General features: G+C 47.3%; 1 protein-coding gene across 1 annotated transcript in view; it reads right to left on the bottom strand.

The window, feature by feature from the left end:
• Positions 1-19,211, bottom strand: part of COL9A3 (collagen type IX alpha 3 chain) — a 40,815-nt gene extending 21,604 nt beyond the window's left edge. Inside the window, exons 1-14 of the mRNA XM_075438801.1 lie at positions 19,084-19,211; positions 17,742-17,810; positions 13,239-13,274; positions 12,537-12,608; positions 11,695-11,748; positions 7,092-7,127; positions 6,462-6,485; positions 5,894-5,947; positions 5,167-5,220; positions 4,414-4,455; positions 2,964-3,020; positions 1,303-1,356; positions 776-829; positions 181-234 (exon numbers count right to left, since the gene is read on the bottom strand). Of these exons, the coding sequence (XP_075294916.1) occupies positions 181-234; positions 776-829; positions 1,303-1,356; positions 2,964-3,020; positions 4,414-4,455; positions 5,167-5,220; positions 5,894-5,947; positions 6,462-6,485; positions 7,092-7,127; positions 11,695-11,748; positions 12,537-12,608; positions 13,239-13,274; positions 17,742-17,810; positions 19,084-19,149 (726 nt within the window). The 5' untranslated portion in view covers positions 19,150-19,211. The remainder of the gene's footprint in view (positions 1-180; positions 235-775; positions 830-1,302; positions 1,357-2,963; positions 3,021-4,413; positions 4,456-5,166; positions 5,221-5,893; positions 5,948-6,461; positions 6,486-7,091; positions 7,128-11,694; positions 11,749-12,536; positions 12,609-13,238; positions 13,275-17,741; positions 17,811-19,083) is intronic.
• Positions 19,212-19,625: the final 414 nt, after the last annotated feature.

The following is a 19,625-nucleotide window of genomic DNA, read 5'->3' as shown; positions in this document are numbered from 1 at the left end:
CCCTTAGGTATGTAGACTCCTCCTGCCTTTGGAAGGTTGTTCTGCTTGAAGTCTGTGCAGGGAAGAGCCTGCACTTTGCATCTTTACAAGTTCCCCAGTGGTCTTCAGTAAGGACAAATGCCACCTGGACCTTGCATGAAAAAATTGGGGGGATGGAAATCAGAAGAAAGTTTTTCTTACTCTGTCACCAGCCGGACCCATTGGACCAGGGAGGCCTCTTAGTCCTCTTGGTCCCTAATTAAGAAAACAAATCAGTTAAAACCTGATTAGTGTTAAACATAAAATGGCAGAACAGCACGACGTAGCAACTCATCAGCACAGAAAACGCTAAGAAACAGTGAAGTGCGGCAGAAAGCTCAGCCTTCTGGTGCACAGACATCTTCCCCTTCAGTGATGACCCCCGAGCAAGCAACGCTGGAGATACCCCATGCAGATGTGCGTTCAGAGCGCCTGCTCTCCCCAGCCCACTCCCCGGGCTGCCGAGCCAGCCAGGAGCTCAGCCTCAGAGCCACCCAAAAGGTGTTCAGGACTCTACCAGACTACCAGCAAGACAGTGGCTATCGCTTGCATGGCTCATCCAAGATGATGGGCCAAAAGCGGCACCTATATTACAGCTCAGTGAAACCAGCAGAATTTGTTTTTTTCACCAGCATCAACTTTCATATCTGTTATCATGCAGAGGTAAGAGCTGTTTGTGTAACACCAAGTGATTGATGGCACCATTGAGTTTCACAGTAAAAAGGTCATGGGAACCGGTCTGAAGAGTAGGTGTTACCTGCAGGCCAACGCTGCCGGGAATGCCTGGAGGACCCGGAGGGCCGGGGTTGCCCTGGGAGAGAGAAAATAATTAGACGAAAGGCGAGACAGCATGAGCCTGCCAACCCAAAGCCAGGGACCTTCCCATCTTTTCTCCTGGAGCTCCCTCCCACTCAGATTTCTGCGTCAGAATTTGCTTCTGCTTTATAGGCAATTTCTTCTACGTGCAAGAACACTTGATCAGCCAGGAATTTACCCGAGTGATTAATGCAGGACTTTTTTCCTGAGCTGACATCCCTGCATGTGAAACAACAGGCGTTAACTTCTCAAACTGATCTTAACATTACAATTATTGGGCAGATGAATTTTCTTGAAGTATTAGCACACAGTCATACATGCAGAGCGATGGAAGCCAGTGTGCTTCAGTCACAGTAACTTCTCATCGTTCAGCCAATTGCCTCGTTTCTCCCTATCTTCTGAAGAAACTATTTGTTATGGTGCTTTTAAAGAGAAAAATACTCCACATCCCCCTTGAATTAAGTTTACCTTTTCTCCTTCTTTTCCTATTTCACCAGGTTCTCCTTTGTGACCAGTGTGTCCCTAGAAATAAGAGCTCCAATTATTCACATTCCAGTACAGTCTTGGTTCAAAATTTAAACTTTGTGAGATAGCTCTAAAACCGAAACCTACACAACCCAAATGACTTACTGGGAAAGTAATCCATACTTGTGCTGTAAACGTGTGACTGGAGGTCACACGTTCCTGTGTTACGTGTCATTGTGGTGGAACTGATTGAGTTTCAGGAAATGCCCAGATTTGATTTCCAAGAGTGACCTGCGGTGAGACCAGGCTGCAGGTCTTCGCGTGCAATTCTCAATTACAGCTCAGGGACCAGAAGTCAGTTCCCATTACTTCTGAAAATGGGGCTGAGATGCTTCTGAGAACCCCATTCTGCATCTTTAACCTCCTTTTTGTTTAAGTCATCTTTAATGTCCACATCTCCCAGCTTGCAATGAAATCCACGTCCCCCTGAAATCTTTTATATAGACTCAGATTCAGTTTGCTTCTTGGCTCCCTTCCTGTTGTTATGGGAGAGACCCAGACTCGTTTCAGCCATGGCAGATGTTATCCCTCACCACGCAAAAGGTCCTGTGCATCATTTGCTTCATAACTGGAGACAGGTTTTTCCATTTCATAAGCTATGAATTTTGAATTGTTATACCCTAAACGTTGTGTATTTCTAACGATATTTATGACTCAGCTCAGAGACCACACAGACCTGCAAAAGGTCCGTTCACGAGAAATTGAAAGCATTTCCCAGCAGATGTTCCACCCGTTGCCTGCTGAATCCTGCTAAGAAAACCTCGAGTAACTTATTACTTCAGCTCACTGCTGGGGTGTAACCTACTGCACAGAATTCATGTGAATCATAGAGGGCACAGAGGAGGAGATGTTTACCTGCTGGGTGAGGTTTCCTGAGGGTTGCAACCTAAAATTTATGTACCAGGATCAAACAACACAATCAGAAACACTGCCTGGTGCTACACTGGGTATAAAATGACAATTAATTTCTATTTAATCACAGAAGTGATGTCTTGCTACAGTAAAATGTGTACCTCTGTGTTTACAGGGTCTGTGAGCACAATTTAAGACCTGGTGAGATTTTTAGAGCTCTCTGAAGTCTGAAGAGGCAGCACATGGCTCTGGAGGCAGCCCGGAACCGCTGCTCTCTGCCTGCTCCCGTTCATCAGTTGTGCCTCGCAAGCCTTGCACGGTGTTTTAATCCTCGTGCAAAGGGTTAAATTTCATTTGTAGGAATAAATGGCTGTAGTTACAGCTTCCATCTAACACAGGCTGCAATCCTGCAAGGGATGGAGCCACACAGCACGGGCGCGTACTTGAAGGATGCAAACCCCCTTGCTGGAGGTGAAGGAAGAGCACTCACGCTTTGCAGGACTGCAAAGTGGGGGAACAGCAGGCAAAGAGGGCAGGATCAGGTCCTTCATCCTCCTCTTCTCTCGTATTTGGCTGCTTTAGGGGCTTTCTGTTTCAACAGCACAAACCCGGGCAAATGCGTGGCTGGTTTGGAGAGGTGCGGAGCCTACAGGAGAGGTGTACTGCATACACAACAGCTTGACCCCAGGGGTTCAGAGTGGTATTGATTTTGGGAGACAGACCCTTCGACCTGTACGTGTTATTTTTCTTACCTTGAAGCCTGGCATTCCTGGGGGACCTGGAGGACCCGGCGGGCACAGAGCTGGGCACTGCAAGGAACAGAAACACTCTTTGGTTTATCACACAGCGCATCCAGGGAAGCTGGCTTCATTACTAGGGAGAGGAGAAAAGGTCAGGTGGGTTTTGGCTCTAAACCCACTAGGTCTAATTCATTCCTAGTATCGTGTATTCACTGCCATTTCCCTGTGGCAGAGCATCCTAAACAGGTCCTCAGGCCCCCAGTAAGCCACAAAATATTGGTTTATGAATGGTCTGCTTCCCTTTGAGCATGGACTGTGAGAAGTTCTGAAGGCTGACAGTTAGTTGTCCACCATCCAAAATGCTGGAGAATCACAGTTCCCCAGTGAAGCGGGATGGGTATCTTGTAAATCATTAGGAACATATTTAATTCTATTGCATTCATTGAACCCCTATTCATTGCCATTTGACAACTCACCTAACTGAAACAACGACAAGCATTAGAGTTTGTCTGAAGGGGACCTATTAAAAATTAACCCTAATACCAATAAGCTGGTATCTGCAGATGTCTAAGGGTGGGTGAGCCCATGGCGAGAACTCTAGTTTGACTGGGAACAAATCAGAACATGCATGGAAATGTAACAGGGGCTCAAAAGGCCACACTCTAAAAAGTTTATAAATAGGGAATGAGATTTTCTTCTGCATCTTTTCTTTCATTTTTCTGTTTTTTCTTTTAATAAAATCTGAGGCCACACCTCTTCAGCAGGAATTTCATTTTCTAGTATATTCCAGAGGGTAGCTTAAATTAAAATGGCAGAAATAGCACCATTTTCTATTAACTTCCGTGTGACTTGCCATAAGGCAGCCTGAACTGACTCTGATTTTTTTCAGGGCACGCCAATTAGAGAACCAGAGATATTGTCACAACAGCAGCTGTGAAATCTGGAAATGTCGCTTCCATCATTCATGGACTTAACACCCCTTGCATTCCCTTGAAAGAAAGGAATTGAGACTTTCCCGTAAGGAAGGAAATCTAAACAAAGCATATGCCCACAGGAACCCCGTGCCACCATCCCTGGAAATAAGCAGTGCAACACGCACGGCCTTTTCGCTTGCAAAGCAGGGTTGGAAACAGAGGCATGAAAAGCTGTTGTCATTCGCCAAATGCTAACATTGTTTTGTCAAGGAAGAACGTATGCAAAACCTGCATTTTGGAAAGCAAACTGGAAAGCAAAGATCAAGGAAAAAATCAGTGCCAGCATATCTGCCTCCTCAAAAGAACATTTCAGTCTCGTAAACGCGCGCGCAGCACTTCAGCGTTCCATGACAAGGCGTTTAGACCCACGTCCGCAGGTCTGAACGGTGCACGTTAAATGGTCTGACAGTCACCCACGTACGCCAATGAAAAGTCACGTCAGGGATCAAACCAAAAAATGTTTTCATGCTCCATAAAGAAAAACCTACCTGAAGGTCCCCACCGCCATCGGGAAGGGTGCCTGGAAGACCCTGCAATTCATGAAATGTGGTCTTTTAAATCCACCAAGACAAAGAGCAGGAGGAAATACAATTTCTAGAAAATGCACTTTGCAGACCCAGCTCAGTTGGATCAGCACGAGGCAGACACCCAGCCCCACGGTGTAAAACGCCGCCCCTGAACCCAGAGCATTATGAGCTGCACCAGTCCTCAAACCAGACATGTCGGGTGTGTAATGATCTTCTGGACATGCACGGATGAGCTTGGGGAAGAGCCTTGAGCCTTTAGCCTCCTTCGGGCCATGAAAGTTCCTTGGGAAAGACCTCCCTATCCCTCCAACCCTCCAGAGATACTGCAGCAAACCCAAACCAGAGACTTGCTGGGTTCAAGCCCCCCTTGGTGGCCCTACAAGAACAGATCATGATCCAAGCAAACATCTAAACCTTGAGAGAAGAAAAGCCCACCCTGCGACCTGTCTGTGCCACAAAGCCTGGACATCATGGGGTCCCTGCACCCCCACAGCACAGACAATACACAGGAGATAAATGAGACACCACAGGGCGACCAGTGAGAAGTCACTGCTCTCCTTGGGGCACAGTGCTGACGGCCTGCTGAAGCTCAGCCCGGAAAGGGAGCGCTCGAGGCAATGGCAGCAAATAAAACGCGCACGTTCCGGCAGCAAGAAGAAAATTCTGGACTCCCCATGGGAATTTTCTTACATTTATCTGCAAATCTCAACTTACGGGAGGTCCAGGTGGTCCAGGAGGCCCTGGGAATCCTGGCAGCCCAAAAGGTCCCTAGAAAAAGTGAAAAATAATAAGAATTCTCCTTCTTAATCATTTACTTGAAAATGAAAAGCGAGAGGAAGGGTGGCTACCAAATACCACTGCACATTTGTGAGTGTGGGGCAAGATATCTCTAATGGAACTAAACTGCACCTTTCTTTCTGCAGAGGCTTCTGTGACTGCAAAGAGAAGAGCAGGTGCATATGGGAGTATAGGGATCAGGACAGAAGAACGTATCTCTGCGCCTACATCCCTGCTTCCACTGGCTCTGCACCTCTCCAGCGGAGCTGTGGGAACCCAAAAATGATGGTATGCTTCTGCAGAATGGGCTCCATCTGATCAGACACATTCTGTTCAGTGGCTTCTTTTGAGGATGCTGGAAGTACACGCCAGTTGGGAACTGACCTCTGTTCTCATGACATTCGCTGCTCTTTTGTCCTTACTCATAGTTGGTAAAGGAAGATACGGCTGCAAGCAGTTGCCTGCCTTTGGCATTGCACTGGTTGACTGGGGTGACCCTGCACAAGCTGATACAAGGAACAGCACTGCCCATGGGCATTTGTAGAGCTTGCAGTGTCTCGTGCATCATGCTTCCAGAATGGGGTAAGAGACCAGAAGTGAACCTCATGCTTCTGTGGCTGTGGCATGATCAGTAAACAAGGATCAAATGGTAGGAGAAACTCACAGGAGGACCCCGAAATCCATTTCCACCTGGGAGGCCACTGGGTCCTGGAGGCCCCTGTTGAAAAGAGAAGAGCCTTACACCCATGGCAGCCTGGCATAGCTGACAAAGCCCAGGGCAAACAAACAGCCTGGGGGTACTCATTTGTCTAACCCCTTCGAGAAGCCCAAGCCTGCACCCAGACAATCAGTTCACCGATGCACATCTTTCTTTTAGCTCCACCTTCCCATGGAGCCCACTCTTGTCATCATCACGTTGCCCACGTCTGCCCGCTCTGACACAGGGCAGCTCTGGGATGCCCCAGGAACCCACCGGCCAAAAGCTGCCCCAGAATCGGTCACTTCCAGCGACTGCAAGGCTGCTGTGCCTTGAATTTCCGTCCGCGCCAGCCGCCCTGGGGTCAGGGTAAGCATGAAAAGCCCAGAAGGCTGCCGACCCGCAGGACTCCGCATCCCTCTGCCCAGCGCAGGAGGGACTCAAGGCCTGGGGTGGGTCTGTAACACTCAGGGTACCCAGGAATGCTAGTGTAACAATTTAAACCTCTTTTTTGAAAAAGAGCTTCATTACTTACTGGAGGTCCTGGTAGTCCTTTGCCCTGGAAAAAGTATTTAAAACAGTAGAAAATTACTTAGAAACTGAACATACAGAAAGAAAAGCAAATCTAAGAAAATGATGCGCAATTATTTTTTCTTTCAAGTTTTCTTAGTACTCCCCCGTCCCCAATTATTGTAATTTGCAATCAGAGCAGAGCTGGAGTCTTAATGAATCCTTTTGTTCTCTCCAATAATTTGTATTCCCTTTACATCGCTGTTACCTACGAGACATCTCTAACTAAACCCACATACGGTGATGTGACAGCAGGACACAGACATTTATGAAGACAACTTTCTAGTTTATCTATTTTTCCTGGGTTTCTTTTTTTTTTTTCTTTCATTTTTATTAGACATTATCTAATAAAGGCAGCATTTGATGTGCTAGTCTTTACCCCAAGCTGGCTTGCTTTATAACATCTCAGACACTAAGAACAGGCCTGTGCTAGCAGAACAGGTGGTACCAACATATTTAAACACTTCAAACAATATTTTCACACAGTCAGGCTTTCATCGCTTTGTTTGGGACACAAGGCTTCCTGTCCTTTCCCAATAATGGTTTGCATAATTTACACACCATCTTTACCTACGAGGTTGTAGGAGGTACTTACAGCTGGTCCAGGTGGCCCGGCAGGTCCTAATGCACCCTACAGACATAAACCAGAGTGCAAATTAGCCAGGGTAAACCAGAAACTCCCACACGGGTGGGCATCAGCGCCTGCTCTCCTCAACACCAATCTTGGAAAGCTCCCGCAGTGTCTGACAGCAACAGCACGCAGCTGGAGATGCTCAGCTGAATTCACAAACTTAAGGACAGAAACTGATGGATACTGACTCTGTCACTCCTGATTAATGACTCGATTGAAGAACACCTCAGGATAGTAGGGATGGATGTTCAGAACTGGCCCCAGCAACTTTCTTCACCATTTGCTGGGCAAGAGAGAGTAGAGACTAAACCATGAGCTGCCCCTAAAAGACTAAACAGGCACCTCTGCAAGCCACAGCTGGCTTCAGATTAGTCTCCACAAATATCTAAAGGTTCATAAACTGAATTTCATCCATTTGAAATATTCTTATTTATAATACTTTCATGTTGTAGATCCAATGACTAAATTATCTGAAACTATTTAAAAGATTTGGACTTGTTCTAGTGAATTTTATTAATTTGTACATTTTCCCTTCAAGCACAGACAAAGATTTGGGAGCTTCTGCCTCTTCAGTAGCTTCCTTGGCAAATCCCCAGTCTCCTTTTCCCAATTTGCATTCTCATTCTTAAGCTTGACTAGAGTTTGGTGATCTTATGTCTTAGACTAGAATTAAGTCATTCTTGAAGCTGTTACATTCCTGCTTCACTAAAGATAAGACAGACAGACTTTCTTAATCCCTTTGTTGCAATGCAAAGATGCCAACACTGGCCAGTAGGCGGTAAAATTATTTATAGGTAATAATTCCAGAACAGAAAGTGAATGGAAATGTAACAATGAATGAACAAAAAACCCCAGGGTGTTGGTTTGACCCTGGCCAGCAGCTGTTAAGATATCTCCAAGAGATACTGCGTGTGCATTGCCGACTGATGCTCTCGGGTCCGAGCGCTCCTCAGAAACCAGCTGTTGCTGCAACGGGGGAAGGAAAAGCAGAGGCAGGCAGCTTGGCTGATTTTGTCACTCCTTTTAAAAAGGTAAAAAAAAAAAGAAAGGAGGAGAAGGAAGGAGGAAGGAGGAGGAAGGAGGAAGGAGGAGGGGAAGGGGAAGGAGGAGAGGAGCACTGGTGGAGGAGCAGAAATGCCAGTGTAATTTGGGGTGAATGATAAATAAACCAATAGTTTGCTCAGCAGCAGCGACGCAGCCATCGCCGAGAGTTTCCCTCAGCTGTGCTGCCGCTCGGGAGCTGCAGAAGGGCCGCGTTGTTCCCAAGGCCCTGCTGCAGACAGCTCTGCGCTTGCATCTGCATTGGTCTCCACTGGTGTTACTCTCCAATTAAGACAGAACTTAAAATAGTGAGGAGGTGAAAGACTGCAACACAGAACGAACCACACTGTTATTTATGGACTGCGTTAAACTAACACCAGCAAAATCCTCATCTCCTTGAGCAGGCAATAAAAAGCGATTACAGCACGAGGCTTCCTCAGCCTCTCGCCAGCTGGATTGCCCAAACCTGTTTGCCAGACGTTCCTGAAACACTGCACAGAAAGCATCAAGAATTACGTCCTGAGCTGGAATTAAATGGTATCTACCCTTAGGAGCAGAACAAGGCAGGTGGGCAGACCTGGAAAATATCCCAACGCACTGTGGCTTATTGTGATCCCAGGGACGACTCCAGCCCTTTCCTAACGTTCTGCATACCAAACGAGATTAGAAATATTTTTCCTTGTTAAGCTGAAGGAGAAAGATACTGAGGACCCAAGGCCTCATTAAGAGCAGCCTTGTGAGCAGAGGACTATAATCCAATAAAAATCAACTCTGCTGCAAATACCAGCTCATTCACTCCTCTTGCTGCAGGTTACTCTGCTTTTCTTCCAGTCACTTTTATCTCTAGGCTGAAGTCCTTACAACCACTGATGGCTGTAAGGCACAAGCTGTGGTCTCCTCCTGTAAAGAAAAACATTGAATTCCTGGCACCTGCTGACTGACATCCTAACCTGAACGCTGCGACAGGCTGCACAGCCCCTCTCTGCTTTGGCCAACATGCCAAAAGATGGGCAGAGCACCCAAAGTGCCAAGCGTTGGCACTTTACTCTCTTAAATTTGATATCTTTGAGGGTGTAAGGTGCAGCTTGCAGCAGTGAACGTTCCTGGTACGGTAAAAGATCATCAAGTCCCTGAGCAAGCTGATGTGACTCCATTAAGTTCACAGGAGAGACTCTAATTTACACCTCGATTTTAATAACATCACCTGAGTCATCTCATTCTCCTGGTAACAATGTTCTTTCTCTTTTGATTAGAAAACAATCTCACCATAATTTTTCACTTTAAAGTAATATACTTTATGAATATACAACTACGGAGCACAGGAAATACTTGATTAATATGATATATAAATAAATATGAATAATTATGTTTTCCTCATTGCTTATTGTGTAAAGCACCAAACTTCAAAACAGCCTTTGAAAACTTTCCACCGAAGGGCACCAGTATCTAGCACTGAAGTCAGAACCCAGCTCGTTCCTGGCTAAAAATAAAAGATTTTTTTTAATTGAAAAAACAAATAGGCTTGATCCAATCCATCTGTAAGCAGAACCATGAGAAAAGCTCACGGGTGCTGATAGCAACAGGAATATTTAAGATAAAAACCGTTTTGGTATGCTGCCTTCACAGTTCTCTGTCCCCGGACAGACATGAATCACTGTTGGACTGATGCAGCGTGGCATACAGAGGAAAAGCAACGTGTAGCAATAATGTCCTACTAAAAACTGTCTTCTGGGAGCCCACTTCCATATGCTAACCACCTTCGCTCTCAGACACTCCAGAACAACACGCCTGTTCAGCAGGAGTCACGGCGTTCAGCATTAATTCAGTCCCACAACAGTAAGCAGACACCTGCTTGGTTCAGTGGTTCCTGGGAGACTGAAATGTGTTCTCAAAGCCGGGGAGAAGAAAGAAAGTCAGGACAACAATGCTGGCCTTTTAGAATGCTAAAGGTTTTAGAGTTGGTTTCTTTTTTTTTTCCTTTTTCCAGGCTTTTATTAGACTAATTAAAACAATTTTCCAGATGGACCACTGACCTTGAAAAGCTCCCAGAAATGACCACAGGTCCCAAGTTTGCCCCATGCTGACAGCTTGAGTTATGAGACAGGGGAAAGCACGTCAAATCAGAGCACGTCGTTACGGTAACTGTGTGAGTGTGCTGCTACGAAACAGCTGAAGAGGAAGTTCTTGTGCCCAGAAATTATCTGCTCAATTACCCTGCAAACTATGAACTTGTGTGCTAAAGTGGGCATGGGCAAATACTACCACTGAACATCAACCAGGGGCACAAAACTGCTCACGGTCTTCTGCGTGTGGTCCTGAACTTTTCTATTTTAAAAACCAGGGATCGGTTCCCAGAAGGTGCTGGACTCTTGCCACAGACGGTCTGAGAGTGGTCAGGATTTCGCAGCCCTGGATCTCCGGGGAGAAAGATGGGCTCGAGGAAAAGCAAACGAGACAGATTTTAGTGCGGTGCTGACGGACGGAGGCTCGGAGCTGTGACCGAGACGCTTGGGTCCTGCCATGCAGCCTTCCCAGTGCCCAAGCAAAACACGGGAAAGGCAGAAGAGCATCTCAAAGGTACATGGCTCCATCACTCATCCCTTTAGCTACGTGAGACAACTCGAGGTTTTTCGTAACTCCTTGGGGCAGCAAATGGATTACTGAGACACACTGAACGTGTTGGGGAAGTCCACCTTTTTAACCTCTGCACACTGTGCTGTGTGTTCAGCCCATCACTGCAGCCCGGGTTCAAGAGACCAGTAAACACCAGCTGTGGATACAACCCTTGTCTCCCCACACTGGGAGACAGGAAAATAGCCACGCTGGATAAAAATCTGTGCTGCATGGCTCGTTAATGATTAATTCTTAATGTCATAAGGAGGCCTAAGTGCCTTCCCGGGCCAATTGTAGATGATCTTAAGGACATCTGTAACATCTCAGGCAGTCATTTCTCTGTCCCTGTGGTGCCCCTTAGCAGAGTTGCAATATGCAGGAAGCAAGAAAAAGTCTGATTTCTTGCCACGCTGGCTGGGGAAGTCTATGCCAAAGCAACTAATAATGCCAGCCATATGGACAGCCCCAGAATTTATGAAAGGCAAAAGCTGAAACAGTTAATACACAGTAGCAGTAATTATAAGCATTACACAGCTGCACACTCAGACTGCAGATAAAGGCTAAAATAGCTTCACTTTGATAAACTTCATAATTAAGCCTATCGACTGCTTCAAGGAACTTTTTAGATACTCGAAATATCACCAGAGCTGTTCTGTGCTGGTACTCCCGCCACTGCAGCTACCCAAACCCAAGCAAAGCCATGTGAAAGAACACTGGATCTCATGGCTTGCCTGATGAAGAGCCATCTGGGCCTTCATTTCAAGGGTCCAAGTATTCTGCAAGGATTTACAGATAATTAAGCCATCAGAATCAACACTTGAATGTCACCAGTCACACAAAGGAATGAGAAATCACCAATACAATCAGTGACGAGGTTCATTTCAAGGGACTTAGGATCTGGTGTGGTACTCACACGGTCTCCCGGAGGCCCATTTGGGCCAGGTGGGCCATCGGTTCCTGTTAAACCCTGTAAAAAAAAAAAAAAAAAAGAAAACAGAGAAATACAGTAATAAGAGCTATAGGAAGTCCCTGTGACTGTCACCAACACACACCATCTGGATGCCAAGCTCTCTGGAAAGGCTAACCATTTTATTTTTCTCTGTAGTTAATCACAAAGGAAAGGACTAGAAGCCAATCAGAGGTGTTCCCTGTGCGTTGTACGTGTGGATGAACACCACCCAGCAGTCTGGTTATTGAGCTGCACCTCAACAAACACCACCTTAGCTGTGGAAGCTGACTGAATGCTTCCTATCGCCTGATGCAGAAGAAAATGCACCGGCTAACACCTTACCCCACTGAGCTACCGTGGCAGTAAGTTGGTAAGCTGGGAAAACTTGACCCTGTGCAGTCGCCTGTCTGGAGCTGCAGGGCAAATCCCCGGCCAGGGACCAGCAAACCTCAGCTAATGAGACTGGATTTGTGAACTGAGGCTCAAGGGGTTTGCTCCAGAAATGTCAACTGATGCCCGTATTTCTGCAGAGCTGCCCAGTGCACCTCTGAATAACCGCAGTGCTTCATCGTAAGAGTGCTGTCCTATCCGTTATGCATCTCAAAATCATTCTCATACTCGTTAACTCAATCAAGAGATGCTTTCAAATCTTAAAATTTCTACTGATACGTAAGATATACATGTAGATCCAGTACCCACTTCGCTTCTCCAGTAGACACAGAGAAAATCAATGAGATGCTTTTAGAAAACACCTACGCCTATGTGAAGTGTTTAAAAGATGTAAGAGATGATGACAAAACACTCACATCCACTCCAGGAAGGCCAGGCAATCCTGCTTCACCTGCTGCTCCAGGCTTCCCTGGTGCACCTTTTGGCCCCTAAATCAGATAAAACAGCAATTCATTTTAACATAATAACAAGAGAACCATGGCATGTGTTGATACAGGCTTTAAGATACAAGTTTATTTGTTGATGTGTTAGTCTTACGCCATGGAACATGGAAGAATTCCTGCAGAGAGCTGAAACTGGCTGTGAATCCACATCCAAATCCTAAATACATTTCAATATTTTGGCTCAGTTCTCTGCAACCTAATTAATCACTTACACACAGTTACCCATAAGCTGTTCCTAGTAGAGGAGTAGAAAGGGATGGGGCAAGTGGCCCAAAGCAGAGCTGTGCTGCCTGGTACCATTTTCAGCACCTTTTGGCAGACCGAGGAGCTGCAGCAGACTCAGACTGATGCCAGAAATAACCACGCATATGGGCTTGGTGCCAGTTTTATTCATACTGGTGATGGGCGAGCTTTGTTGCAGGCATATGCTCCTCTAGCAATAAAGCAGGAGAATGTGTTTGTCCCCAGGACCAGTGCTGAGCATCTCCACTCCTGCACACCCCTTACGGAAATTCTGCTGCAGATCAAGAGGAAAGCGAGCCAGTCAGCCTTCGCCCTTGCGCTGTGTCCCTCTCAAAAGGATGAGCAAGCCAATATCAACCAGAAAATACTTACTGGTGGGCCTGGCAAACCAGCAGGGCCTGGCTCCCCCTAAGTGAAAGAGAAAAGAAATCAGTGTTAGTGCTGAACCTCTCCTTTCAGCTGACTGTTTGCAAGGGGGGTGTTCCCAGCTGTCAGAGAGCTCAAGTCTCCATGCCCACTCCAAGATTTACCACCCCGTGTCATGAAGCCGATATTTAGATCCCACTACCCCCTAAAGCAGGATGAGCCTGGGTAGCCTTCTCTACATCTACAGCAGCGATTTGGCAAAGCCCACACCCTCAGCCTCCCAGAGAGCACCAGCGCTTCTGAACGGGGCCCAGCGCCTCCAACTTCTTCCAGATATGCTTAGAAATTATTTGCGCTTGGGTTTGTCCACAGGCGGGGCAGAGAGGAAGCTGGGTGGCTATCAAGGCTTTCAGACATCTTCCTGATGAGAGAGAGGGACACAATGAGAAGCTCCAGTGTGAAACTGTGGTACTACCAGGAGATGGGGACTGTCAGAAAGTGAAGAATGAACAAACTATCTACGCTGATTTCCTTCACGTGACTAAACTTTGACAGAAAAAGCAAATGAACAAAGGCCCCAACTGATTTCCACCTAATCCAATTGCACAGTCTGGATTAAACCAAATTTTTAGAAAACATTCAAAGGCGCTCATTTTTTCCTATGCTAATGGAAAGCAACTTTTAAGAACAGCATTAAAGGTGTTTGGGAGACAATATTAAAAAGTCTTCGAATCACTCCTTCTAGCTCAGCCAGCTGTAATGTCCTTCAGAAGCTTGCGTGGACCCCAGACAACAAGATATTTGTGTTTTAGTGTTAGGTCCCGAAAGAGGCAATGATCTGTGAATAGCAGGAGCTTGACTGGAGTCTGGTTTCCCATCTCATTCCAGTTCCAGATATCTGAACGGTGCCCACCCCTCCTGGCTTTAGGATAAGTGTACTAAACATTGTGAGAGGCTCAGGTATTGTGGGCGAGCAGAGGGGAAGGGGCATGTTGGTACCCTGGAAGAAGAAGAAATTCCATATGGAAAAAGGGTGGTTATGAACAGAGCAAGGCTAGAAATAACACCACCCCCACCACAGGCCTGATAATTAAGCGTTATAAGGCAGTAAGTAAAGGCGTGGAATTTATAGCACGATTCTATATTTACTGTGTCGGCAGCTGTGAAGTCTGTGGGCAAATCTCTCAAGACTGGCTGCCTTGATTCGCTCTGGCGAGGATTTCTGTACCGCACTGGTGACCGATCAACGCGCAGACCAGAGGGTTGTTGAACAGAGGGACCGTTATGCTCTGGCTTGCTGAAGCAACTCCTTTGCCCACAGATTTTCCATAAATAGTTATCATTATCATAGGTGGGGAAGGTCCCCTGCCAAGGAAATGAAAGGAGCAGTTCTTTTGCAATGAATGGTTTGAAAAGGCAGCTCGAAATTGCAGTAGAGCTGGTTTACTCCCTCCTCCATCACTCGAGCTTGCCAGCTCCTTGCATTTTTCCCTTGCCTGCGCGATGGCGATCTGTACAGCAAGGTCACAGCATCAGGAAAGGCTCTTTGGGACCATCTTAAACCTTGATCCTGCCATCATGGACCCCTGCGGGACTCTGCAGGAGCCCTAGAACTTCAGTCAGCTGAATCAAAAGCCTAATCAGTGTTTATACCCCTAATGGCAGATCACTGGGAATTAGAGGCAAAGGCTGTCAGCAAGAGGAAACGCTCTCCTGGTGCTACACGAGAGGGAAGGAAGTTTACTTTGTCTTAGCAGGTCAAGTCAGGAGACGAAAAGGGGGTGGGGGGAGGGAAGCTTGATTTTTGAAAAGTGACAATTGCTTATTAGCAATTTGGGGAATTACATCCCCAGAAATAATTCACAGGAACTCGTTGCTGATTCTTTCGGTCATAACATGCTGTTTCTGTTCTTGGGAGGGAGAGATTTTGCTTGTTACCAAGTGTGAAACGTGAAGCATGTTAAAGGCTATAATTATAAAATATTTCAGAAGGACTTAATGTTGCAGCTCCCACTGAAAGGCAGGAAGGAAAGCGGGAGCTTCTAGAAATTGTGCTTATGGGGTTCATCCAAGGTTTGTTCAGAGATCTCCTGAATAATTCAGCTGCACGTTATGCATCGCTCACTGCTCCCGGCTGACGGTGAGGGACTGCTGAACACCTCGGCAGCCCCATCCAGCTCAAAGACCCTTCGGCGACTCTTCCCACACAGCATTCATCCAAAGCCATCTGCGAGGACGACCCAGGTGAAATGGCTTACAGAGTTCAGGAGACTTGCATAGATACGGTCCAGAAAAGTTCTGACTGTGCTTTGAAAAAAGTCTCCTCACTGAAGAAAAGAAGTAAAATAATGGTTTCATTCTTTGCAGTGGTAGAACTGACACTACCACTCAGGCTCCATGCAATCATCTCCGTGCAGCACTATGAAAATGCCGAGCAGTACTGGATTTTATATGCCATAATTTTTGGGAGGGTACTGCCAGAAAAACTGTAGCCCTTAAACTGGGAGGCTTCATGGCTGTGCTCAACACCAGCCACAGTTCTGCACCTCTTCTCCTACGCAGTTCCTTGAAGGACTGAACGCCCCGTTGAACCGCAGAAACCACGCCAGAGCCCGTCCCCGAGCAGCCAGAGCGTCGTGCATGAACAGGGCACCCGACAACCCATCTCCATAGGAGGGACGCAGACCGAGTCTGTTTGAACGAGACTATTCCTGCATAGCCAAAACTCCAGCCTCAAGCTGGGCCTGCAAGACTTAGCACCTTAAATACTTTACTCAGCCATTTGATTTATTAGGTCGAAGTTCTTTGTATTAATTAGATGGTGTTACTTGGTCCTGTCCCGCAGGGAGCCTTCCGAAGCTTTTAGCAGTGGATAAAGGGTGTGGGTTCATGCAACCAGCATCTCACCAGGCTTCTGTTACCAAGAGTGATCAGAAGTGATGCTGCTGCTGTTCCAGAATTAAGATGTAAAATATCCTGGAGAAAGCAGGAACTGAACGACACAATTACAGGGATTTGTTTCTCCCCGATTGCCATGCAGAAGTCAGTTACGCCTTGAAGTCTGAAGGGCTTCATCCCTCCCAAATTCTTCCTCTTCACTCCGTACAGCAACGCAGCCGCCCCTTCCTGAAGCCCGCTGGCCACGCGGCTGTCCTGCTGCGGTGACTCCAGCGGCTCACCGCTGCGACCCTGACCGCGTGTCCTCTGCCCTCGGCCAGGGCGGCCCCTGAAGCCTTTTCGTGTATTGTGAAAAATAGTGGAGAGAAACCATCACGGTACCAGCTCTGAACTTTTCCTGCTACAAAACCAAGTGAGATTTTAAGCAAAACAGTCCCGGTTAGTGGAAAGGACCCTTCAGAGGGAGCAGCTGCAGATCAATGAGGTTCTCTCTTCAGACCAGCCTTGCCCACAGAGCCACTATGAAAGCTCACCACTGCAGACAAAAAAGCTCCTTGTTCACCATATACCAGGGAACTTGTATATCTTTTTTTTACCTTCTTATTCAAAAGAAAATGACCTGCATGGAATGAATGGATTTTTTCAAGGTTGCTTAAAGGCCCCATTCCAATAAACTTACTTCAGACGAGCTTTAAAAAACCCTGCCCTATTCCATAAGCAGCTTAGAGAGACAAGGGCTACTCAAATTGAATATCGAAGCAGGAATCCAGCCTTTTGCATTTGATGTGGTCTTGTTGAAAGTCCATCTGATGCTCTTTTTATCCACTGCCAACTACAGGACACAATCCAGTCCTTATCCAACGGATGCACAGAAGCAAAAATTCTCATTTGTATGGAACCATCCGTTAAAAGTAACAGGACAGGTTTTTCTCCTCCAGTGAGTTCTGTGGTACGTAGTCTTCTGCCTCTGCAAGGGGTACACATCTAAGGAACTGCCTGCTGAAATAAAGGCTGCCCGTTTCATTCGCCTTTTGTGCCACTAAATGCAACTCGGGTCTGGACGCACACGAGCCAGATTCTGACCTCTCACGTGCCAGTGTAAGTTAGGGACAGCCACACTAAAAATGTTGAAATAAACCCAGTGTAAGTAAGAGCAGTGTCCAGTGCTGCAGATCTGAGTTTCCTGGGGCCTCTCTAGAAAGGCGGATGCTCCGAAGCGTCACATAAACCTCTCCGAGCTGCAGAGCATGCAATGACTCCGACGCACGCCGTACCCATGCAGTCCACTGTATTACATTCCCCCTCCTCCCCAGACACCAAAAAAGAAACATTCTGCTTTGCAAGCAGGGCCACGAATCCCTAGCTCTGTCCTGAACTCTCCCTCGAGACAGGGGATCGATCCTGCAGAGAAGCTGAGGCCACTCAGCACCCCGCTCGCTGTTTGGACTCTTGCAGAAGGAGATCTCTTGCGAGTAGGCTGGTTCTCCAGGTCCATCCACCTCTGAAGGACGGCCCAAAGGCTGGGGCTCTGGAGAACACGAGCAGCTTCTCAGCTCAGTCGGCTCTGCCTCCGCTCCACCCCTCGCCCTCCCTCCCCCGTACAGCACTCACATCTATGCCGTCCTTGCCAGATGGTCCAGGGGGTCCTCGAGGGCCAGGAGGGCCTTGTGGTCCTACTCTCTGAAAGGGTTGAGGGAAAGAGAGAGAGAGAGAAGAGTTTATTTTTGCATCAGAAGAAACATATGGGCTAAATGAGAACGCAACGGCCAAGTCCTGCAGCATAACCCTAACCCTGCACTAACCCTCCATCCCTCAGGGCCCCCCGCCACCCTGGGCGGGCTCAGAGGAGCTTGGGGTTGGTGCAAAGCTCTTCAGAAAACCCTTTTCACTGAGCACATCCTCAGGGCTCCCAGCTGGTTTAACTGGTGGCTTATGCTGGGAATCAGAGCTGGTCACTGGGCAGCAAATGGGTTTGCTGGTATAGCAAATGGCTCTCACTGCCTACAGGCACGTTTCGTTTTGGGCAGAGGGGGAAATGCAAAGCCCACGGAAAACAGGTGCCAAGTCCTTGGCATTAAAAATTGATTTATAGTCCCAGTCTGGTGGGGTGATGGAAGAGACAGGCTGAAGACAGGAGGAGAGAGGGAAAGTCTCCTCTCTGAGCAGGATGCCATATGAAAATCTGGGATTTTGGAGGAGGTCTGAGGTGGGGGGAAGGAGAGAAAGGTCCAATAAACGACTTCTGTATGGAGAGGGCTCCAGAGAGCAACTTGCTGTAGCTTCAGCAAACAAAGGTTTCATTGTAGAAGCAGCTCCGCTCGCAGCAGATGAGGGCAGCTCTGAATTCCCAAGCCAGACTGCAAAAATTCCTCACTGACACAATGAAAAACCTCACTGAGGAGTTACTTCCCCAGGCAATCGTATTAACAGAGTACAGGGAAGTCTCATATAGCTTCATGTCTGAAGTGAACAAGAGTTAAATACGCTGTTTTATAAGTGGAAAATTTGAAAACTGACTGAGGGAAGGAATAAGAAATTCTGATTGAGACGAAGACCCAGATCAGGAGATCAGTCTCACTGGCAGCCTATTATTTCATCGTGAAAGAAAACTGTTTCTGTTACACCAACAGGTCTCTCCTTTCCCAAGGCTTTATCTCTCGTAACTGCAGTCTTGAATGGGAACAAAATACTTTAAAGGAAAGTATAAAGCAGCAGTTTCTAGACACAAGGATACGATCTAAAAGCCTGCCTGCGCAGGTACAAACCCAGATGTGTTTGCTAGGCACACTCTGCCGAACAGCACAAGCAACACACACGTTTTTAATAAACTTCAGGCTCTAATAACCTGCCTATTGCCACATTTCCTCCTGCAGGTACAACATCCACAGGCCGCAGTATCTTTTTCACTTGCAGACCTTCTTCTTGAGCGTATGATGTAAATGAGGCTTCTTACCTGAGCTGATGTGGTGGCCAACAGCTGACATAGGAAGAGAAGCCCAAGAGCGGAGAATCCAGCCATGGTGCCCAGGCTCTGCCCCTCTTCGTTCCTCCTGGGCAGCTAAACCGTCTCCTCCAGGGTCCAGCAGATCCCTCCTCTCCCTCCTCCTCCTCCTGGGTCTCCACTTACAAAGTCTCTCGCCTCCAGATAAACCTGCGGCTCCAGCCGGAGGGGCTGAGCCGGGAGGAGAGGGGAGCTTTGGGAAGGAGGTGGGAGAAGGAGGGGGAGCAGCACTCAGGCAGAGAGAAGCTCCCATTCATGCCCCAGCCTTGAGCAAACAGGGAGGGAGCTCGAGGAAGGGCTGGACTCGCCGACACGCCGCAGGAGCGAAATTCGGCCGCTCCAGCTGGAGATACAAAGATGCTCCTTAGGTCTCACCCGGGCCATTTCTCACAGCCCATCACCGCCTCAGTGCCGGACAGATAAAAAGCAACACAGAGCCCGAGTTACTCAGTGCCTGAGGCTACCTGACTGTGCTAGAGAAATGAATATACCTG

This window comes from Opisthocomus hoazin, chromosome 18 (genome assembly GCF_030867145.1).
Source record: "Opisthocomus hoazin isolate bOpiHoa1 chromosome 18, bOpiHoa1.hap1, whole genome shotgun sequence".
NCBI lineage: Eukaryota > Metazoa > Chordata > Aves > Opisthocomiformes > Opisthocomidae > Opisthocomus > Opisthocomus hoazin.
Note: the sequence above shows the minus strand (reverse complement) of the source record. Positions and strands in the feature narration are given on the sequence as shown.